We start from the raw sequence: 23,954 nt of genomic DNA on the forward strand, positions 1-23,954 counted from the left end.
TTTTTTTTTTTTTTTAATTGCTTGCTTGTATTCAAGAGTAAACGAGAGCGAATCGAAGGGAAATCCCTAAATTAGGCCCTCTCCTTTTTTTATTTAAAAACAAACAAACAAAACCCCTTTGCTGCCCTTCTGCAGAGAGCTCTTTCATGTCTGGGAATTGTTCAGGGCGAGTCTCTCGTGCTGAAGAAGATGGCATTTTCCAACCATGGGATTATTTGAAAGAGCTAGGAGGGCCATACAAAGACCCGGCAGAAAATACACTAATGGCTGCGGAGAGTAAATGTCATAAAGCCTCCTGCAGTTCATGGGATCTAACTATAAAACTCTCTATCCTATAGCAATGCGGCATGTCTGAACAGCCTCAGTCCGTGCATGCGGGCACATGGAGAGGAGCAACCAGGAACATCGTAATATAACAGTTTGCTAGATGTAGTTCTCCAAGATACTATATTAACCAGTTTTGTGATGAAGAAAATACGTAGGCAAGTGGAAGCCAGATTGCAGGTCATGTTCTACATTTGAAATGCTACCAAGTAAAACGTCTGCCAGGCTCTGAAATATATATTCATAAAGGAATATGAGTAGAGAAGTCAGCAGGATAGAAAGAACACTAAGGCACTTTCATGACAATACCGTGCTCCACTAGCAAAGTATTCCTAGGAAAGCTGTTTTTTACATATATACATTGTTTAGAAATAGCAGCATGTTCTGTCTTTGGCTTTGCTCAGAAATGTACTTGTGTAAGAAAGGAGAAGGTTTTAATTCTGCAAAGAACTTGCTTTTCATGCTTGGTCTGCCCTCAAAAGGATGGCTTATGTGTAACAGCCATGGAGGAAGCAGCACTTGACAGCAAATACTTGGTAAGCTTCTAGAGCGTATTTGTATGTGGTTTTGTGGGAGGAGTTGCATTTGGTCAGATAGAGGACAGCGTAGTGTTCTGCCTTTTTAATTTGAAGTGTGTCTGTTTTGGAGCAAAAAAGCTTTGATAGGTCACATGATGCGCTTCACTCAAACAGTTTTGCAACCGCTTGACTCTTGCTGTGTTCTCAGTGGGAAGCATTTTGGTTTGAGGTATGCAGCTGGCCTTTTCCCTGAAACAACAGCAGCGTTGGCAGGAACCCATCGCATTGCCTGGAGTTGAGCTTGCAGAGTTAGGGAAGCTGCTCCGACCTGCAGCGAGTGCACTGGGTAATGCTTAAGCTGCTCGAGCAAGATCTTGGCACTCCGGTTGTCTCAGTTCTGCTTTGGCTAAAGTCTTTACTTTCAGTAGAGCTACGCAATGCGGTGTTTCCTCCTCTTAACCTGTTCTCTTCACATGTCAGTACAAATACACTATTTCAGTGTGTTTTCCCTTAGCTGAGGGATTCTTTATACTGGGGAAGGAGGACTCTGATTTTGTGAGTTCTTAGCTAACCCTTAATGTAAAAGGCCAAAGTCTCCTCGGCAAAATAGATGAGCTCTAAAATGTTTTGCAGCACCACACGGCTTATCTCCCAAAGCACCGCATAGGGTGGGGTGGCCCCCCAGGTGGACTCCTGAGTCCCTGTGTGCCAAGACGCGTGGGCTTCCCCGTGCGCAAGGCCAGGCGGGATTGCTCTCGCCGCTCAAGCTCGCTGAATTCTGATAGCCTTCACGCAAAGCTGCGGTTTTGTAGGGGAGTTACAATACTCCTCTTCTCTTACTCACTCTTTCTAGGAAGCGCTAATTCCTCCTATTTGAAAGTTGTCTTAAACATGGGTTTTTTCATAGCTGGCTGACTTTGAACGTTAAGTTTAAAAAAAATATATCTATCTTGCAGAACTTAATAAGAATGAAACCACTGGGGTTCTGCAGACAGTATTTTAAAATAGATAAAAGTGCTAACATACCTATAGGCACTGAAAAACTCTTGTCCTCAAGAATTCTGCAGGAGGCATGCTTTTCCGTCAAACTCCATGCACCTTTTCAAAAAGAGGAAGACTTGTTACACCGAGCACAAAGATGCATTATGAAAGAGCCGGTGTATAAGGAGTTGTAGCTATCAGCTTTTCTTCAAGTAACAGGACTGTAGTTTGGGCTTAAATGTGCTAACTTTAACCAGCAGCGTTATGCACCAGATCTGTTCTACAGATGATCTCTGTACAGGGAAAGTCTGTAGTGTGTGTGTGGGGGGGAATCTTGTTCTGTTTAGTTTTCTTTAAGTCCTCCTCCTCAGATACTTAATTCATGCTGATACAGCTCTAAGGCCGTTGTGTAGCTCTTCCCAGGAAGGACTCCTGCATCATTCCCATAGCAGGTCGCCAGCGGGACCTGGTAAGATGCTCACTTGCACCAGGGTGGATGGTGATAGACAGGAGACAGCGCTTAGCGCTCGGGCTGCCTTTTGTATTTTTCCGTTCTTCAGCTGGGCTTCCTGCGCCTTTAGCGTCTGTAAGAGGATTTTCCCATACTTGCATCATCTTCACAGTGCCCTGCCTGTTCTCCAGCGCTCTGTAACCTTCTGCAGATGGTGACATGAACAGATGACTTAAATAAGAAAGATCCCAAGTCAAAGTAAAAATACGGCATTTTTCGGTTTTGCAGAGGATGAGTTTTCTGGATTTCACAGGTTTTAGTACTTCTCCTTCCCCTAGGCTGCTTTTTTAAAAACACTTCATGAACTTGCTTTTATGACAGAAGCCAGGAGATGATGCCAGTACTTGAAAATGGAGCATTTGGCATCCTTGCTTTGCTAAGAAATGTAGTCATGTGCGAGTTTCATCATAGGTTCGGGAGGAGAGGAGAAGGGGCAGGGGAGGAAATAATAAGTCAGATGATGTGTACTGCTGTCTGGAAGGAAAGAAATGCTTGAAATCAAGGGGAGGCTTCAGGTAAGAAGTGTGTTCCCCGAGGTGGTTCAGATGACTCTTGAAGCAGAGAAATAAATCCCTGGTCTGGTCATGCTCACTAATGCCGACTCAAAGGGCACCGAAATGCTCGTGTGTGTTGCAGTTATCGTGGCCTCCTTGAACGTGCTGGAGGAGAGGCAGATTCTTTCATTTCGGAGCATCTCTGTGGGAAGGCTTTATGACATTTCTGTAGCATGAACACATCTACATTTTCTGCTTTACCTTTGAGTATTCTCTGTGTGTTGGGAACAAGATCTGAAGAATGACTATTTCTTTAAATAGCATTCTTTAATCTCCGTCATTTAATTGCATAATTTTGGTTCAGCACTTTAGATTTGAGGTGCTAGAAGATGTTTTCCTCCTTATGAGTTTGCTTCAAAAACAGGCTGACGGTCTCCTTTTGAAACCAGACAAAGCAGTTGCTCCTGTTTAAGAACCTAATGAAGTCGAAGCACTGTTGGGGATGGATTAGAAAATAACTTCTACTCTGAATGAAACAGATAATTTAAAAACTCAGGCCTAAATGTTTCTATACATGGCTATGTTAACTTCTCAGCTGTGGTGAATGCTCCTCACTGTAGTTGGAGACTTGGTACAGATGGCAGATGTACATTTCCACAGTGATTTTTATTTGCTTCTCTCAATATATATTTTTTAAATTATACAAAACAAATAGATACACAAAAGTGTCTCACATATTTAATATTAAGATGACTGAACAATAGGAAGTCATCAGTTTGTTTTCTAAATCCTAATGCAATGGTTGCCATAAGAACACAAATTATGTGTACATTTTAATGCATCTATGCTTCATAATTATGCATGGTTGTGTGCCGTTATAATTGACATAAAATATAAAACAGGTCAAAGAGCAGCTATTAAAACTATTTTTCATTTTGCTTCCTGACAGCCGGCGACATCAATGCCTACTGCATTTAATAGGACCATACAGGGAATGCAAAGATAGTTATATAATTTCAACCATATTAAAGCCTCCAGAACTTGCAGCCTAATTATTTCCTACAGTGTCTTGCTGTAAACTGTATTACTTTATTTGGAATGTATTCGTTTTAAGATTAAACAATTGAACTACATTAAATTAGCATGAAGGGGAAAATCATAAAACTTTTGGACATATTTCATAGAGGTCATTCTGTTAGGTTAAGAATTATCCCAGGAGCAATGATTTTCTGCCACTCAAAATAAAAAATAATGTTAGAATTGTGCTAATTCCATGCAGTTATTTTAATCACTGAAGTAAATTCTACCAAAGGGCTAAACTGTAGTTGTATCCTTTCCCTAATCATAGAATGCAGAAAGAAAAATATTGAAGAAAAATGGTGAATTTATAAAATGTGCCTCCTCTTGCTAAAGGCCATATGAAGACAAAGCAACAAGGTGCAGTTTGCACCATTTTTTAACTCGTTATCGATAATACTATCATGTCATAATGGTCAAAGGTTCCTGTTCTATTGTGGGTGTTTAGATTTCTTATGGAATTTATATTGTATGTGGCCTATATTTTGTAATAAATCCTTTTTAAAATTAGGTTGGAGAGGGACATCTAATCTTGGCAGAAAAATGTCCGTGGTCACATGTGCGTGAGCTCTGCCCGCTCCCTAACAGAGACCAGCCAGTGCGCATTTTCGGTCAGTGCTGAATATCGGGACAACAGAGACCGAACGTCACGGGGGAAGATCCTGCTTAGGGATCTGCTGCAGTGCCACTGACGATGATGGACGTGAAGCAATTTACGTGAGCTGAAGATCTGCCCTACCGGACCAAATTTCAGCAAATAAACCTTGGTAGAATGGTGTTGTCCCGGGTGTTTGTGCTTTGCATTGCTGCACGCTGTGCTTCAGGTCATGGCTAAAACTGATCGGGGGAAGAGTATGAGCACCTAATAAATATTGGCACTCCTGTGTCTTATGTGCTAAATCTGTTTAGGGACTGGATATTTCAGGAGGCTGGTAATAGACTTTAGGGAATCTTTCAGTTCTAGCTGGCTGATTCAAGTCTAGTTCGTGGATAGTGACTGAAAGTTATTGCCCAATTTGTGGTGTATGAGGAATAAGTTCAATCCAATTTCCCAAGATAAAGGCAACCACTTCCCAGAAAGAACCAGCATAAATGGCACTTGTTAGCAACTTAACAGGGAAGGCAAAGTTTGAAGGGAAGTGAAGGCCAGGCTCATCTGACTGAGCATGTTGGCAGTGGAGCGTGAAAGGTTTTGTGGCTGCCCCTCTGCATCTCGTCGGTAGAAGCAGGTCTGAGCTTCCCAGCAGAGATCTGCTGCATTTCACTATTAGTCATTTAATTTGCATTCAGGTTCTTGATTCTGATAACTTTCCTTTCTTTGGCAATTTTCGCAAGGTGTTCCCCACCTTGCGTTTCCCCAGCCCAAGCTGAGGTCCTCCCAAGGCATGCAGTTCCTCAGTTCCATGAGCGCCCAGGAGGATAACGACTAGTGCCGAAGCTGTAATGATGCGGGCTCCCATGGGTCTCCTGTCACCCTCGCCTGCCGAGGACGCATGGGTGGCCGAGGCCAGAGCAGACAGTGGTTGGGGAGCTCCAGTGGGAACAACGCGGAAAGCCACCGGTTGCTTGTAGTCCAGTCCGTGAAGCCTCTGGTTACTGCCGTAGCCCAAAGTCGGTTTTGGAGGCAGTCTCCATCGGGGCAGGTGAAGCAGGGCGGCAGCAGCAGTCGCAAGGTGAGAGCCCCCTGCGTGTGGGGAGGCCGTCTCCCAGCGGCCTGGCGTTGCGTTCATGAGCTCTGGAGTTCGACTGTTCAAACCAAGCTAGGAGCAATATTCCTCGCCGTTTCCGTGGGGGCTGCCTAACATATGCGATCTCCCAGAATGTGAGGTGGATACCTAGCCTAATTGCTTTTGTCTCCTTTAGTGGTTTGAGGAGAAAAAAAAAAAAAAGGTCTGTCTTGGGCCCTGAGCACGTTACTGTATTTTAATGGAGTTTACCTGTTGTCCACATCTCTTACCTGTTCGTGAGTGGGTGTCTCTGGCACGGCTGAGGACGTGGGTTGTGCCTCTGGCTTCCCGCCGAGCCGACCTCTTCGTGTAGAGGAGCCGTTTTTCATATCCTCTTCATCAGCTCTGCAGAACACAGTGCACTGACGCCTTGTGAATCCTGGCCAGGTATTTTGAGGGGAGATTTATCGTTAATGAAATCACGCCTTTTGCATGAGACCGTATTCAGAGTGTCGTGTACTCCCTCTCGGGTATGCCTTTAGGTGAGAGCACCTTTCTGGGTTGACTGCCTGCAAGGCCTTTGCGTATCGAGTCTCAGCTGTAGATAAATTTCTTCTTAATGGCTTTAACAACCTAAGTGCCTGATTTCAGAAAGTTTGAGCTCCGTTTATGTTTTTAAATAGCAAGCATCATTTAATTATCTCATCAAACTTTGTTCCTTTTCATTTATCTACGGTCTCCACCTGTCTCCTTTATCTTTGTAAAGTTTGAGGACTGTGGCACCTTTTTGTGTTTCTAAAACTCCTGGTGCTTGAGGAAATCAGGAGATGAAGAAATAACTCCGAACTTGTAACAAAGGCTGCATTTGCAGCTGTAGGAGGCGAGCGATGCTTACTGGCCAAAGCACAAGTTCCTGGGCTGTTCCTTAACGCTACCATGTGCATTTTGAACAGCCCAGGACACGAGGCAATGGGTTATAGAAAGCGGGGACAGCTCGAGGCTTTTAGGCCACAGTAGCCTTTCTGCTAGTCACCTACAGCTGGATCGATAAAAATGCTTGATATTCCCTACCAACAGCATCTTTGGTTATGAACACACAGAAGAATGAGGAAAATAAAAACTGGCACATTTCTGTTGTTCCTTGTTGCCATGACATTATGAAAAGTAAGTCTATATCTATTTTCAAGATTTTCACTTAAACCCTGTTTTTCTTGAAGTGTTGTGGTTAGTATTGACTGCAGAAGTAGATTATGGGAAAAAAATTGTTTTATAAGTGACAGGAGGTCTCAAAGAGTATTTGAGATTTACACCAAGATGTTTAATCCTAGGCTTTAAAACCTCTTCTTGGAGAAAACTGTACACTTGGCACCGTGTCTAATTTAACTAGAAATAACTATAAGGTCTTTACAGTGGTAATACACAACTGTAATATACAATAAATGTAATCTGACACCGTCACTTAAATTGCCTATATACTTTCCTCCTCCTCCTCCTACTAAACTGTCGAACAATGTTCTACATTGTGCAAAAAATAAAGCAATATATAGTCTCTGACAGCAATTCTGCAAACCATTAAATAGGTGGAAATAAAACACTTCAGCAAAATGAAGAGAAAGAGTTTGGACATTTTATGAAAATGAGGCATGTAGGAAGTCCAAGAATTCGAAACCCTTTTATTTACCTTAGAAGTTGTACCACTACCAGTTATGTGGACATCTATTTTCCAGTAAAGTAAGGAGCGGGGAAAAGGCAATCCTATGCAATCCGCTTCTCAACACTAACAGAGACCTGCAGTGTAGCCCACATCTTGTTAATTTGAAGCAGGATAAGGATCGGTGGTAACTGAGTGAGTACCGTCAGGACAGAATCCCAGAACTGGTGCATAATATCAGTAAGGAGTATTGATATCTCATGGCCAAATTATCCCAGTTTCAGTTTTGCTGTGCTGTCTCAGGCTCTGCTTGGACTCAGAGTCTGCAGTACAGCTCATCATCTGTTAGGCTGGCAGAATCTGTCAGTCCTCGAGCACAGCTGACTGAAGGCGAGCAACAAGAAACCCAAGAATCTGCATTTTGTTTCTCAAAGCCAGTGAGATAATTGTTTGTTGAGGTAGGTAGAAATAAATTTTTTCTGAAATGTTTATTAGTATGTGAGAAAACTGGGTGTAAATTGCTGCATTATAGTTCTGTATCTCAAAGATTAAAGGTTCTGAGGAAGAAATTCTAGCATCTTTAAATGGCAGTTCTTAAAAGACCACCTTTTTTTTTTTTTTAATAATCTTTTCTATTAGCAGACACCATTAACCCTGGAGCTTTGTGTAGAACTGCTCCTGCATGGCACAGGTCATCTGCTCTGCTCTGAAGGGCAATTGCAGCAGGCATCTTTGGTGTCCTCCTGGAACTATATGAACTATATGATTAAAATTTTCAGTGGTTCCTGTTTACTGCCCTTGTTTTAATATGGTAGAAAACTCTGTCTCTCTGTGGTGTATAGCTGTACCTCACCAAGGGGACTAATATGGTGGAACAGTTGTGGGATGAGGGACTGGGAGATGTGATCATGGTAAACAGATGAAGAAATTCTGTGCGTAAAAGATAGCAGCTGTGGTCAAATGAAGGAAACCACCTCTGACTACAAGCCTTGCTTCTCCATTCGTGCCGAGTTCATTGCAGATTAAATATATTACAGAACTATGGAGCAGTGTCTTTGTGGTTACAGAGTCCTTAACATGCCTACAGCAAGGGCAGTCTCTTACGGCTAGGTGCCCTAACGACATGGGGAATGGGTCTGCTTGGATGGGTGCTGCCTGAATCCAGCAGGCTCTGGTGGTATGGGGTATTGGCGTTTCCTTTTGCCAGGACAGAGACTTTAGTGGGAATGACCAAAGGTCTGCAAGACTTGGCCGGTCACAGACCAGGCTAATAGCAGACGCGGAGGGTATTTGTGCTGGCAGTGCTCCTCAGTTACCCATTTAGAGTCTGATACTGAAGAACGGCTCAGTAACCTGTTGAGGTGGTGCCTATTACTTGCCACATTTACTGCGTAATACCAGGTATTTAGCACCGGCTTGAGAGTCCACCTCAGTCACAGCACAGCCACAGAAGGACTGGCCAGGGGAAAGCACGTTGGCCACAGTGTCCAGTGGGCAGGCGCTGCTGAGATGACCTGATGTTTTGTGTCAGAGTCTCTTCTGGCACGCTGGGCAGCGGTGTGCCACAGCAAGTGAATTATTTCGTGTGTGAGGAACTACTGCCTGGTCCACCACTGTGTGTTTGATGTAGCTGGAGCCCCGTCCATCAGTGTGTCTTCTCCCAATGTAGGCAGCCCACGTGTCTCCAGCTTGCCTTCGATCCATGAAGTTCTCCGCCCACTTTGCTTAATCACCAAGTGGCTTGTTCCTGAAATCTGAAGCATATTGCAAATACATCTCTTTCCAGCGATAAGGCTCTTTGTCACATCTGTAAAAATAAAGCCTTTTAACATAGCATATAGGTAGTTTGGTACCTCCTCAATTCAGATATCTAAACATAAGCTCAGCTGTCCCCTGGACTGGTTATTAATGTGGACCTTGGCTTTTCTGTTCTCAAGCACAGCTTTGCCCTCAAAATCCTTCAAAGTGAAGACTGAGAAGCATATAAAAGCTTTGGATTCCATTACTGGAAAATGTATCAGAAAAGTGTTGAGCTAGGTAATTACCTTAATCCAACCGAAATAGTTGGTCATAGTATACATTAGATGAGCATCTAGAGTCAGATTTGAACATGCAGTCAACCTGAACAAAATTAGCTCAGCAACAGTGGTCCAGATTTCTTAATTAGTTCTCAGTGACGAGAACATTTAATGTTTCCAAAAGTCAAGTGCAAATTCTACAAGTGACCATTCAAGAAGACTTCGTGAGGGTGAATTAAGCCTGGCGTGGTACCCCACTGTCAGATGCAGCATCGAAGGCTAACCTCATTTATTCCTCTCTGTTAGGGTCCCTTTAAACTTCTATATAGTGAACTGCAATAAAAAGTAATGGTATGATTAACTTCATAGTAATAAGCTATTGCATTCAAAATACACATTTAACTCTAATTTTCATTGAACTACACAGAAGCTGAAAATATAACAGCATTTCTCAGTCGGTTGACAGTACATTTTAGTGTATTGTAATTAGCTATCTTGGCTTCTCTTGGATTAGTAAAGTAGATAGGGTTCATGAAAAAGCTCAGTGGTCACTTAGCAGTTGTTTCATTTCTTTTGAGTTAGAAAATTACTGTTTTTTAGTGTTGCTAAATATTTACGGGAGGCAGTTGAGACATATGATGTGGAATATTCATGCTAAACATTAATAACACTGAAAGATGGAAATAAAAAAATATTTCTAGTGTAAAGAAAGCCTTTGCAGTCTATAGAAAATCTGCATTATTGAGCTTTTATTTTGTTATAGGTAAAAATATTTGGGGGAAGTAAAAGTGAACCATGCTCTGTCATGGCTGGCACATATTAGTTGGCTGTGAGAGCGTGGCAAAAACTTAGTGAGCTCTGCTTTCTTCAAGAAGAAGAAAAATCCCTTGCTGGAACTGAATGAAATTACTTTCTCTGGTGTCTGCTTCAGCGCCGCCTCAAGTGCTTCCTCTCCCAGTTTTGCAGTGGTGGAGGCTGTGTGTTAGAGCGGCAGCCCCGTGAAGTGCTTCTTGCATTTCTTCCGTCCTCAGCTGTAAGACTCTGTTCCCGATCGACGTCTTGAGTCGTGGCTCCTGCTCTGCACAGGCACTCCACGCCACGCACGGTTGTTGCTCTCCTGAGCACGTCTGAAAACTGGGTGCTTTCTGTTGAGATTTAGGTAGCAGAGAAAGCTCTCTTGAAAGTCTGGCCCATTCCTTTGATACCGAGGAAGAGAGACTAGCAAAACCAGAAATTAGTTTCACAGTAGGCCTAAATATCCCCTGATGAAAACCCTTACTGTTATATTAGACATTATTGCTTTATTTTTATGCCATTGTATACTGGTATTTAAAAGGTATAAAAGCTGCTGCACTGAGAAACTGCGAGCCGAGGAGGAAGCAGAAGTGTTTGCAGGGTGGTGGTGGTGGTGGTGGTGGTGGTTTCTGCTCGCCTGACTCTCCTGGAGGAGCTCGTAGCGATATCACTACTTCCCCATCTTTTCCTTTCCTCTTTCCTATACGTAATACTCGCTAGCGATACTACTCCCCCACCAGTTTAGACTGAATCGGTTTTATGAAACGCCACAGTTTTATGGCATGCTCACAGAAACATTTAAGTTGAATAAAATTCTGGGTTCTTGACCACTCTTTTATTCAGCAGTGGACCCTGAATCATGACATCCATTGTCAGAGACATCTTCCAAAAAACGGAGCAATTTCTGAAAGAGAAATTAGGTTGTCTTTTTAAGTAATAGAACAGTTGTGCTAATTTTGACCCTTCTTATTTCCTGTGGGTTTTAAGTAGAGGCCTCCAATTTGAAACCTGTTATACTCTAGAGACTGCTTCCACCCTCTCACAGCAACGTAACCTTGCTGTAGTCTCTGCCCTGTTATTTTAGCACTTGTTGGTTTTGCTTTGAATCACATTCTGTTTAAGAATATGTGGTATATGCGTGCTTCCTGCTATACATTAAATATATATGCATTAAAGAGGATAGAGTTTTATATACCTCTTGTATCAATCCATTTCTTGACAAAATAATCAATATTAATTAATTTTAGCAGATATGTGGGCATACCCAGTTTCCCATAGGAAAAAAAAAAAAGAAAAACCCAATGGCACCTGAATTTTATTTATCTTGTGGATAAGGAATTTTTCTTTACTTGTCAGGAGAAAGAAATCTTTAAATAAGTTAGTCTGGGCCCTTGCCATCAGCAAGTGTGGATATTTCTGTGGTGTGTAGTGCGTTATTCCCTCAGCAGGTGCCTGTGGGAGCAGAGTGCTGTGCGATGGAACCGCAAATCCCCGGCAGAGGAGGCGTTTGGTCACTTCGCAGTACTGGTACAAGGATGCACCTAACTGATAAATAGGGAATGCTCCTGCATTGCTTTCTTCAGGATGTTTACTGCCTATTATGTGTGTATTAAGGAAACTGCTGATCACACATGTCAGCCAAGCAAAAGAAACAACAATTTTAGCTTTGGAGATTGAGCTGTATTTACAAATAAAATAAAATTAACCCCTCCACACACACACTCCCAGAAAGGAACCTGTTCAAGACTGTACACATCTTGTTTTGGAAGTACTGACTAGTACTGACTACTGTGGCTGGATTGCATAGTTTAGAAGTAGTTCTAGACTTCAGATTAGATTTGAGCTTTATATTCATTTTGCATGGGACACAGAGACTGGAAGTGTGATAATCAGTTGTTTTTCCATGGCAGCATCTTCCATATCTTTAGCAAGAAATGATGAGATTGCCAAAAAAGTGACAAAATCTAGTCAACTTTATAATTTTGCCTTGCAAATAAGCAGTTTGCTCCTTGGGCTTGTGTGTAAGAACTGATCACTCACGACAGGTAATAATTGTTAATTTTTACTTTTATAATAATTTTTTTAATACTTAGAGTGTGGTATGCAAAAGCAGAATGAAGGGACTTGAAATTAGTGAGAAGAGTCAGAGGGCTACACCACTAACAGATGAGAGGTAGGACCACGAGGAGCATTTGTTAGTTAAGTTACTAGAGTCTGTGGGTCAGGTAGTTTTCAACATTAATCACCAGTAGGTATGACTTGGTGGTTTGGGTTGTGTGGTATAATTTGATTTGTTAGAGTGTGAGTGTTTTATAACCATCATTTGCGAGTAAATTACTTAGTAGTATTCTGCTTTATGACTGGCTGAAGAAACTTAGTTGATGGTATAATATAATTTATTTCCATGCATAAGTGAGTGACCTTCATATCTTATTCTGTCTCTTGTGACTTATTATGGACCATTCCCACACTAGTGGAAAAGAATTGTGCTTTACCACTGCCCATTGTTTTGTGCACTTGCTCCCACTAATGATGTATTTACAGAAGAAGATAACCGATGAAGTTTATAAACCATGAGACTGTTTCTGCACATGCACCACTATGATTCAGTGCTGGAAATGTAACCTCCTGTGAATACTCTTTTTTTGTTTGGAGACTGTAAAACCAGCAAGAGACTCCTCAGGGCTGGACACAGAGAGGGTGAATTTTCTCAGTCGCTTCTTTTCCCCTTCTGTGCAGGACTGTTCCTCATAACGCTGTCTCTAACATTTTCCTGAACTACTTTCAAATGTCTTAGTGTTGGACCTTTCACTTGCCTTGGAAGTTATTGCACAACATAAAACTTCTCATGGTTGGAGCGTTTCCTGCTTTTCCACCAGGTTTTTTTCAGGACTTCATAAGAACGCAGTTCCACGTTGCAGGGTCTGGGTCATTATGAACTCAGGATTTGAAGTGATTTTAAGAGCATTTAAAAATAAGTTCAAAACCTATATTAGTACTGTGTATATTGCTAGACTGCTCCATAATCACTCCTATCTCGTGGATAGAAACTTTCATTTCCAGCCTAAATGTATTTATTTATGACTGTTATTCCCCTCTTTCTTCTCGTGCCAGCATTACCCCGTGGAGTTTCACATCAGCTCTTGTCTTCCTCGAATAAACACACCAAGCTCTGTCGAGATCCTCTGAGAAGAAGGTTGACGTTTTCTGGTTATTCTGGTAGCCCTTATCATGGTACTTTCCTGCCTCTACTGGTAATACCTTACCTGACACCGCCTAAGTTGCACTTCCCTCTCTCATGTCCTTATCCTTCTCTTTTTGGACGCCCCCATGACAGCTCCTGTGATTACCTGAAATGCCAGAGGTTTCTGTCCTTTGGTGTTTCCAACTGATACTTTTTCAGCCTAGACAAGTGACCAGCCCAGCCTCTTGGGTTCACAGTAACTCCGGTGGACTCTATTTGAGGTAAATGAGCAAAACTAACAGGGTAGCCACAGCAGTACTGCAAGCTCCAGACTCTTCACGTTGGGGGCAGGAGGAGGAACCCGCGCTGATGGAGGGATGCCTCGCAGTCCCTTTGCTTTCTCTGTTCTCCTTCCCTCCGAGGTTTGGCTGAATTTCTTTCCCTCATCTCTCGCTCTGGCCTGAAACCCTGTTTCAGTCCCATGGTGGAGACTCCCACTCCTCCTCTCCAGACTTGGTCTCTGTTTTTCACCAGGGCAAGGTAATTACCTGCATCCTTAAAGGCCCTGTGTGCACCCTTACAGAAGCACCTACCTCACAGCAGAAATTCTTAATAGTTCCAGAGTTCTGCCCTGCACTGTTAAATTTAATCCTGTTTCAATTTCCCCCAGATCTTTCAGTTCTTCCCCATGGTATTCCTGTCCTCCTCTGTACTGGCAATATCAGGAAATATCACAAGTCCACTGCAATTATTTGTGCCAGGGTCACTAATGACATTGACGAAATAACACTAGATGCAAGAGCAATGTGTGAGGAATCCTTCTTCTTCCCCCAGCCCGCTGTTCTCCATCCAGCATGGCTGCTCTTCTCTCTCTGTTCATTTTGTGCTCTGAGTGTGGATTTAGTTTCACAAGCAGACGTCAGCACTGACCTTGGAAGCAGCAATTCCCTCCTTCTGCTACTTCTTCTGCCCTTACACCACTTCTTTCATGATACAGCCCAAGCATTTGTGTGGTCATGCAGTGCATTGGATCCAAGAACTGAACCAGCTGAAAATGAGCCCTTTTCCTCTGTTTCTTGGCCTGGGTCTGTGTGCAGTGGTGTGCATTCTTGTGCTAACCCAGGCCGGGTAGGAACAACTGGCTAGTGTGGATAAAAGGACAGGGACAGCCTTTTTGGTGATAACACCATCTTACGCTGTTTGTGGAAACAGGGTGTCACATTATCTTCTTGAGGTTAACGATGTCTCGGGTGCATCAAGCAAGACTGCTTACTGAAGTCCAAATAGCTGATTATCACATTTCTTTTCTCTGAAAGCCAGTTAGTTAAAAAAGTTATCAGGTTATTTTAGCTTGATCATATACTGGGGAAGCTCATGGCGTTTTTATCCCATCTTCCACTTAACTCTGTGCCTTTAATTGCACTTTGAAGTAGGCAGGGAGGAGCTTGACGTTGGACAGAAACCTGGTGGGAGAGGTGGTCTGTGCTCGACCCCAGCAGAGGAGCTGTCGATGAGCACAGCAAGGGCAGGCAGAGCCTAGCAGGGCCAAGGAGTGGGATAAAACCCAGGGAGGCAGGCGGGGAGCGAGGGGGATTGCGCAGGGACCTGGCCCAGGTGGAGAGGGACCTTCGTAAGAGCGTTCAGGTGCGCAGGTGGCACGGGGTGTGAGGGGGGCTGAGACGGGAAGCTGCCGGGAGGGCGAGTGAGGGAGAGAAGAGGATGGGACACAGGAAGGGCCAAGCAAGAAAAGGGAGACGAAAGCCGGACAATGTCTAGAGGGTAAAAGGATCTGCTGGACAAGGCATATGGGGCTGGGAGGAGAAGCCGTAAGGAGTTGGGACAGACCGGGTGGGTGAGGGAAGCCAGGCCTCCCCCAGAGTGAGGAGGAGATGGGACCGGGACCGTGCAGGAGGCAGGGGCGGGCAGAGGAGTCTGTGCTGCACCCACACGTCAGCACTCCATCAGACCCACCATTTTCTCTGCTGACAGCGCGGGTGTGCAAACCCACTGGCAGACTGCTTTATTCCCTTCTCCAGTCTGCAGTGACGACAGCATGTCACTGGGAAAGTATCTGTGGTGGATCTAAAGGTCCCCGCACTGCTGGTTGCCAGTGTGAGTCTCCGTGTGGCAACACCACGTGATGCAGCTTCTGCTTTTTACTTTTGCTTTTCTTTCACATCTGGGAAGTTAAGTGTAGTCACGCGCCTACATGGGAACTAAGCCGAAAGTGCAACTGTGTTTGAGAAATTAAGCACAAAAGGGGAAAAAGGCAAAAATAACACACACAAATTTACCAAGGGACTAGAGAGGCCAAGGAACGGGTGCAGCACACTTGTCGAGGGCTTCCAGGCATCCCCACATCTGCCATGTGTCACATTCCCTGCATTTACACGCTGGCATATGCATTTGTATTTCTGCATGGGATCTTTCTATGTTGGATGATGTAGTCCCAGCTGTGCTTCAGCGCAACCCTTCCATTTGGAGCGGGACTGCATCTGCCTGTGCGAATGCCTGGGTAGCTTTAATCCACGTCTGCTGCATGCACATTGGGAAACAGTTTTAATTAAATGCATACAGACTCTTCCACAGTAAGGAAGATGGCAATGTCTTAGTGAATTCTATGAGGCAGGAAAGTGAAATATGAATGTTATGGGCTCAGTGAGATTACCAAAGTAGAGGTCTTGGAATGGAAATGTAACAGAAACATTAGAAGTTAGATTACTAACAGTAATGTAGTCATAGTAATTCACTACAGCAGCCGGGATTTATAAAGTGTAATATCTGACATATACATTGGCCTCAAGTCAGGAAGACGGCACCAGGCTACCTCTCTGTGTGATACGGGTGTTCGGTTCTTTTGGTAGCCTCTCATCTTGATCAGACAGTAGCTACCATTTGAAGTTCTCCTACTATTCTTTTTTCCTGGGTGCCAGCAAGGTACAATTTTATTAAACAATTCACAAATGAGAACCCATACCCCCCAAGTATGTCTCTATAGAAAAATATCCATAGTTATCTGTCAAAATGCCAGTTTTCTTACTAGATCTGCTGCTGCGAGAGAAAAAAAGAGAAGTTAATTAATTCTGCAAGGAGGACAGTTTTAAATAATAGATATGAGTTGTGTCCAAGGTATGCCGTGTTCTCAGTTTCAGATATCTTCATGAAAAGGTGTCATGCAGATTTTGCTGTAATAGAAATGCAGTGTAAGAATTAGAGGAAACAGAACCAGACCTCTCGGGTTAATTATGAGACCTGGCACAAGTTCACTGTCATGTTGGCCCACCTTCTTGGTGCTATCGTTTATCCATTTCAGCTGGGTAACTTCATGCATACATACCCCTGGGGTGTGTTCAAGATTGCATTAATTAGTGTTTGTAAGGAGCTCTGAGATTCCTGAATGAAAACTGTGACTGAGGTTCATTGCATTACTATTACATGAGACCAATTCATCTGCTAATAAGGAGTAAGTGAGCTGCATGTTTCCCGGTGTTTTGTTTTATAAAAATAGCAATTCTGTCCGTCCGCAGTACAACCGTCACATGTGTCTTGCTTAAAGGTGTGTAATTTTCAGCCGGGATATTGGTTTGAGTCACATGAAGCTCACTTCTGCCTTTTTTGGGGTCTCTCCCTCTCTCACTTCCTCCATCGAAAGGCCACTCCGGGAGGGAAAGGCGAACCCGAACCACGCACGGCTCTGTCACGGCAGCGCACGGGGGCTGCGGGGCGCCCATCTCTCCAGGCCCTGGGCGCGTCGGGTGTCTCTGCCAGCTCGCTCGTTAGGAACACGGCTTCTGAAACGTTTCAGAGCAATTTAGAGCAAAAATTCTAAGTTAAACCACACGTTTCAAGAGCTCGCTTGCCGGTTTCGGCTGCGTTTGTGAGCAGAGCGTTGGGATTACCGTTACGCGGGCAAAGTACGACAGTTGTCATCGGAAAGAGCAAAGGAAGTGAAACACGTACCATTCTTAACATTGAAGCAAGGTTTTAAACAAACACACAAAACGTAAATGATGTCAAACGCGAAGCTGTGATCTCCCCCCGAACGTGCTGCGCTGGTTTCCCTCCGCCGCCAAACAGATGGTGAGGTCCATCAGCAGTCTCCTGGTGCAGCGGGGGGCGGCTTGCGGCAGGGGCTTGTTTAACAGTCCCCGCAGTGTAACGTTAAATAGCTATTTTAATCTAAAACATATTATAAAGAACTCAAATATTAATAATGTAATTAGCTATAAATTAGTTATTAAGGTTTTGATCTACTGAAGTCAAAGGCAAATTTTTCACTCACTTCAGCAGAAGTAGGAACAAGCCCTAAGAGTATTTAAATGAATAATATTGTGAGCTCTAATACTCTTTTAAGAGCAAAGGAAGTGTAAATCAATGCAATACTCTGCTAATCTGCAGTGGGGAACCAGAGAAATCCTGAGAAACAAAGTGGAAAAAAAAGAAGAAGGTAGAAGGCAAATCACTGCATTTAATTAAAAGATTGTTGGAGGGTTTTTTGTTTACTTTTTTTAGCATTTCAGTCGACTAAACTGTGTTCTCCGTTCTAGTCCAAATTGAAAGCTGCAAGTGGTTCCTTCACAGAAAACAGGGGGAAAAGCTTCCGGATCAGTCTCTGCAGAGAGCGCTGCTGGGGCCCAAAGAGCAGAAAAGCTGCTGGCAGGGGCAGCACGGTCTGCCCGGGCAGCGGCAGCTCCGTCACCAGGGATTTGTTTGCCCGTCAGTGATTTATTTGCCCATCAGTGATTTGTTTGCCCATACCTGGTCGCTGCGGGCAGGCAAGGGCCTCTTGCCGGGCAGTTAACTCGGCTGTTTGGGGAGATATTAGCCTTTTCAGTCAGCAAGGGGGTATTATGGCGGGAGATGCCTGTCTTTGTGGACGCTGCCTGACAGTTAGTTTACAATGGCCTGTCACTTGGACCCTATTTGCTGTCCCTTATCACATGTATCACGGTTCCTGTCAAAGAAAAATGCTGTAAAACTCAGATACGTACAGCTCCAAAACAATGCGGATTCCCTTTCCTTATCAATGTCGCCCCCAAATAAGACCAGGAGAGATTTGACAGAGTATTCCTGAACGCACACCGGCTCTGGCTTTGATCCTCTGGGGAGCTTTTGCTTAAAAACGATAGACGGATTATCAGATTGTTGCCGGCCCCGTCACTCGGTGGCCCCGTGGAGATGGCGGGCGCCCTGCGTCGCCCCGCAGCGGCGGCCCTGTGGGGCTGAGGCGCCGCGCGGTGCTCGGCCACGCCGCGGCTACCCCGAGCCCTGAGGGGCAAGCAGGGGCCACCTGACGGAAAAACACGCTCTTCCTGGGCAGCGAAAGAGCAAAATATACACACAGAGAGGCCTGGGGCTGCTGCTGACAGGCATAGCCAGAGGCGCTGCCTCACAGTGTGTGGCGGCGCACGGTGGCGTGTGGTGGTGCGCGATAGCGTGCGGCGACGTGTGATGGCATGTGGCGGTGCGCGATGGCGTGTGGCGGTGCGCGATGGCGTGTGGCGGTGTGTGGTGGCGTGTGGCGGTGTGTGGTGGCGTGTGGCTGTGCACGATGGCATGTGGCGGTGCGCGATGGCATGTGGCAGTACGCGATGGCATGTGGCAGTGCGTGATGGTGTGTGGTGGTGCGCGATGGCGTGTGGCGATGTGTGATGACATGTGGTGGTGCGTGATGGCGTGTGGCGGCGCATGATGGCGTGTGGCGGCGCATGATGGTGTGTGGCGGTGCACGATGGCGTGTGGCAGCACGTGATGGTGTGTGGTGGCGTGTTACGGCGTGTGGCGACACGCAGTGGCATGTGGCAGCACACGATGGTGTGTGGCGGCACACAGTGGCGCCTCACAGCTGCCGCCAGCGTCCATCAAAAAGAACGCAAAAGTCTGGTTTCGCCACAGAAATATCCCAAATCAGACCCAGATGGTGCGCTCGGTGCTCTTCCCACAGCTTCAGTTAATTTTCCCTCTGTTCTTTTAGCGCTTACATAAAGTATTATGAAAAAATGTTAGAGAAGACCAAGGAACCGTTCTTGTTAGTACAGACAAATAACATTTCACCACTTATAATCCTGATTTGTTCTGAGACTTTTTAATGTTCTTCTGTTATGTGTCCCCACCTATCTTCCCCGGCACATTCGTTACGTACTTCGGTGCATAACGCAGCACTCTGCTCCCTTAAAAAAGTGTATATGGTGTTCCACGCAGCGTATTAGTTACCATGGCAATGATGCTTTTCAATGAACACTAATAAACAAACCACACTAAAAAGAACAAAACCCAAACAATCCCTAATTAAATTAAAATTTGGCAGCAAGAACAACTTTTTTTTCTCTAAATATTTTTTTTGTCATGAGCCCATTGGCCACGTCTGTTCGTGACACTAACTCCTGGCCTCTTCTGTTTACACATGCTTCAGCTATAAAATGACCTTCTGTGCTGCGTTTCCTCAGCCACTTTCAATAACAATCTCCAGTTACTGAGTAAGTTACGAGGTTTTCTATAAATAATGTAATTGCACGAGAAACTAGGGCACAAGGAGACTCCAAAACTTCTGCAGCCAGACACGAGTGACAGGACTTGTCTGCTGGATGAGTGCGTGCGCTTTCCATCTAGATCTAGGCCATCTGCAAAACGCCTCTTATCCTTCGAAGCGTCCAGCGCGGCATTGCGGGCGCTCAGGTGCCTCCAACGCCCCGTTTTGGACTCAAAACAGATGTCAAAGCAAAGGCTATGCCATGTGGTCCAGGGCCAGGGGCTGGGGATGGGGTGGGAGACAAGGGAGAGAAGGGGGCTCCGGCTCTGCAACCGACCGCGTGTGCTCAGTGGGGCTTCCCACTGTGCAGCACGCACAAAACATGCAAATCCTACCTCAGAAAGGCAGGAATTCACTTCTTTAATGAGAGGAGTTTAGTAAATAATGGTCCTGAGCTATTTTAACCTCCCTGTTGTCAGCCAACGGGGAAAGTCCCGTAGCGTGATAAAAATATTTTTATCCAGACCTGCGAGGAAGCACATCAGTTGGTGTTTGGAAATGCCCCAAGAAGAAAGGCTCAGCATGACAGCCCAGGAATGTAGGGCAGCTCTCATTTCCCTGGCTGATTTTCTACCTGAATATTTATAAAAATATAAAAAGGGTAGAAGTGTGATTTCTGTCTTGGGGCTATAGAGGAGGTCCTTTGGAGGCCTGTAATATCTGTAGTATACTGGTGGGACCAGCCTGGGTGCCTGGAGGAGGCTAAGCAGCATTGCCTCTGGTCTGAGGTGGTGAGGGCCACTGGGCACCTCCGTCTAGTGATGAGGGTTAACGAAGTTTGCACAGCTGAAATGACGTGGGGAGGGAGGCAGGGTGCTCCTGCCCAAATCTCTCCTGGCCCCAGGCAGCGCCCGCGCTCCCCACGCCACCGCGCGACAGCCCCGGCATCAGCCCGTGATGGCCCCGCTGCCCTCCCACCGCTGCACTTCATCTCCTCCCTCCCCCTCCCTTGTAATCCGTTCATTATTACCCAAACTTTAAGCTCTATGCCTCTGAAGATCATTAATCATAGATATAATTTAATGACAGCTGGGTCGTGTCCCACTAACTAAGTACACCTTGTTTGCCTCAAAATGCTAATCGCTCCTCTGAAACATTAATGAGGGACAATTGGTATTAAGCCTAATAATCGTGTGTGGTCTAGTTACAGATTTATTCATACAAACTGGATGCCTTTTTCATGGTAAAAAGCAGCAAAATCTGGTTGTGCAAAACACCTATCTAGTTAGCAGTAGTATAACAAAACAGCTCCAAAATGACTGTGTATATATCAGAATAATTACTGTATAGATTTCCTGGAAAAATGTGGAACCCTTTTCTGTTGCTCTTGGCACAGATTAGATAGCACTTTTCTCCCCGAGTCATGTCATTGCTTTCAATAGAAATATTACTGAAATAACTTATTCTTCAACCTGTGTAAGTGGTAACAGAAGCTGTGCCATGGTGATCACCGTCATGCTAGGAGGGTGTCTTCTGCAAAGAAGTCACTGAGCCAAGACCTACCATTTCAGGCACTGATGGCGCGTCTCTGCACTTGCCTGGAAGTAGCTTGAAATCCTCCATCAAGGAGTGTGCCGGCAAATCAAGTCTCCCTGAAAAGAGAGAGAAAGGGAACTGTCAGGAACTTCTGATAAGACTTCAGTTTCTGTGGAGAATATGACAAAACCTGGTTTCGGTATGTATTGCAAATGAATGTCCTTCAGGAAGAAATAGATGATGAAAGACGGCATCGTCACACGGGGCATGTGGCGATTGCATGGGGGTTTCGAAGCATGGGAGCGGCTGTGAACTACCCTGGAGGCATCTTCCCCAGCCCAGACTGCCGTTTCCATCTTCGGGAAGGGTCCAGCCCAAAGTGGATGTGTGACGTCCCAGTCCCTGTCCCAGTAACGTCTGCAGAGGGGTGATAATGTACTCCCCCTCTGCCCTCAAGAGATGGGGCTGTGAGAGACGGTCACTGTGGGGGTCCAACAAAATGCAACTGGCCCAGCGTGCTGGTTCTTGCATGTTCCTGCTGCAAACACCGCTCACGTCAGGAGGACGCGGGATCAGAGACAGACAGCGAGCCATGCCCTGGGTACCTGCCTCGCACTTGACGTTTTGGCCAGTTTAAATAATCTGCGATAATGAGCAAATTTTGAGTTCCCCAGCTAGCGAGGAGGTGGCGTGTGTCCCCCCTGGACCACGAGGCACCCGAAGGATGCACCATCCAGCTGCTCCCTTGGGCAGCATGAGAAACAGGGACCCACATTAACACCTCGCGGGCAGCTGGGTCCTTCGTTCATCACCCGCAGCTCCAGGTCTGGTGCCTCTTGGCCGAGCTTGCCAGTGCTTGCCACTGTTGCGGAGGGCCACCGCGGTGGGGTCGGCCGCGGACCACCCCGAGGGCCCGCGAGGCGCAGGGCAGACGAGCGGGGCATGCGTGTACACGGGCCGAGGGCTGATTTGTATTTCCATTCATCAACCAGGGAAATCCAAACACAGTATTAAACCTTCTTCTGGAGTATTAAACTCTTTCTGTATTGAAAATCGAAGGCTTGCTCCCACTCCCGGGAGAGTCATTAGCCAAATTCCCATTGACTTCAGCTGTAAGGGGATGGGACCCTGAATCTGTTATTCTCTTTTCCTGAAAAGATCAATTGTATAGGAAAGTTTCCACAAGGGAGAGGGGGAGGGAGGGAGCGAAAGCGTGTGTTTCTGAAATGTCCTGAATGATGGCAATGTTTAAAAGGCCTTGTTTCAAACAAGACAAGACCATCTTTTGAACTCAGCAGGATGCCAGTGTTCACTGCTATTGAAAAGCTGTTTGAAACCATCGGATCAATGTAGTGTTTTTGAGCTCTGCTTTGAATGAAGCTATTTATTCCAGCGTGTTTCATCATCTTCCTCTAGTACTAGAGCTTTCCTGTTTGCAGCCAGTGCCATTTCTGATGGATCTTTTAAAATAGCAATGATGTTTCACACAGAAAATGCACAGGCGGGTTTTCACGTCAGAGGTTTTCACACTACGGGTCTAACGCAGTTCCTCGGGCAAACCCTGTGAAGCATCAAGCCTGCCAGCGCCAGGGCCAGCCCCACAGCCGGGAGCAGGTAGCCTTCGGTACTCGTGCGCCAGCGGCCGTTGCAAGGCACAAGGAGGCCAGCACTGCAGCTTTTGAGTCATTTACATACAATTAGCCTTATATTCAGTCAATTTGGTTGAAATCTTGTAGAGAGAAAACAATAAGTATTTAACTGATACAGCTCAGTATCAGTGGGAACATCCTCCTCCCACTCTGTTCTTGTTTATTCCAAGTAGAGAATTGTGCGTCCAAGATCTCCAATCCCTTGCTGATAAAGAGCACAAGAAACACCGTCTTTATTTACTAAAAACTGTTGCATTGTGTTTAACTTTCCTTCCCCGGTCAAACTGCAGATATAAAAACCTTTCACCCGTACAAACACAAACGCCAGTATCAACTGTCTTTCATATCAGCATGATGCAGACTCACCACACAACAGATTTATTTAACGACTGAATAGGTACCGCAGACAATGAGGGGGAAAAACAAAGGTCCCGACTCTCCTCCGGGATGTGTTATTGGTGACAGCCCAGCTGATACCGCTGTTCAGAGGGCACTGAGCGGCCCGATAGAGGCAACTCTTCCCCCTGTCAGGTCCACGCTGCGAGGACGACCTGGGACAGTTTTTCCACGGGGGCAGCAGTGGGGAGGGCTCTTGGCACCCCTATTTTGGCTAATTTCAGACATTCTCTGCAACAGTGTATTTTCACTGATGGTGTGAATCTCATCAGTTCTCATTGTACTGTACAAAGCCATTGGATTTACATATTGTAGTGCCAGGGGACGTCTTGCAGTTTCCAACTGACTTTTCAGTTTTATTTTCCTCTTCACACCAAACAGTGAAGCCACGCCGTGCGCTTCCCTGGGTTTTCGCTTGTTCTGCTGCAGCAGGAGTGTGAAGTGAAGGGGTTTGGCTAGACCCCGAGCTATGCAGAAATGCGAATAGGATCCCTCCTCACGTTAGATCGGTGAAGTGACAGTAAAGAGGTGAGGAATTTTTTCTCTGAACAACATAGAGTCAGGTCTGCAGTTTAAGACCTACATTGACATGTGTAGACTTGGTTTTCTGTATTTTTCAATGTTCATTTAAAATTCACAGCTGCTAAACTAATTTGCTGGAATATTCATGAAAAGAGGACACAG

At 45.2% G+C, this 23,954-nt stretch overlaps 1 protein-coding gene across 2 annotated transcripts in view; it reads left to right on the forward strand.

The window, feature by feature from the left end:
• GPD2 (glycerol-3-phosphate dehydrogenase 2) overlaps positions 1-21,637 on the forward strand; it is a 96,444-nt gene extending 74,807 nt beyond the window's left edge. Inside the window, exon 18 of one of the 2 annotated variants that reach the window (XM_026058272.1) lies at positions 21,261-21,637. In XM_026058272.1, coding sequence (XP_025914057.1) covers positions 21,261-21,302 — 42 coding nt within the window. In that variant the 3' untranslated portion in view covers positions 21,303-21,637. Of the gene's footprint in view, positions 1-4,416; positions 4,655-21,260 lie in introns of those variants that run through there. The other variant, XM_026058271.1, reaches the window with a different exon arrangement.
• The last annotated feature ends 2,317 nt before the right edge of the window (positions 21,638-23,954 follow it).

Source organism: Apteryx rowi, unplaced genomic scaffold (assembly GCF_003343035.1).
Source record: "Apteryx rowi isolate R43461 unplaced genomic scaffold, aptRow1 scaffold_145, whole genome shotgun sequence".
Classification (NCBI taxonomy): Eukaryota; Metazoa; Chordata; class Aves; order Apterygiformes; family Apterygidae; genus Apteryx; species Apteryx rowi.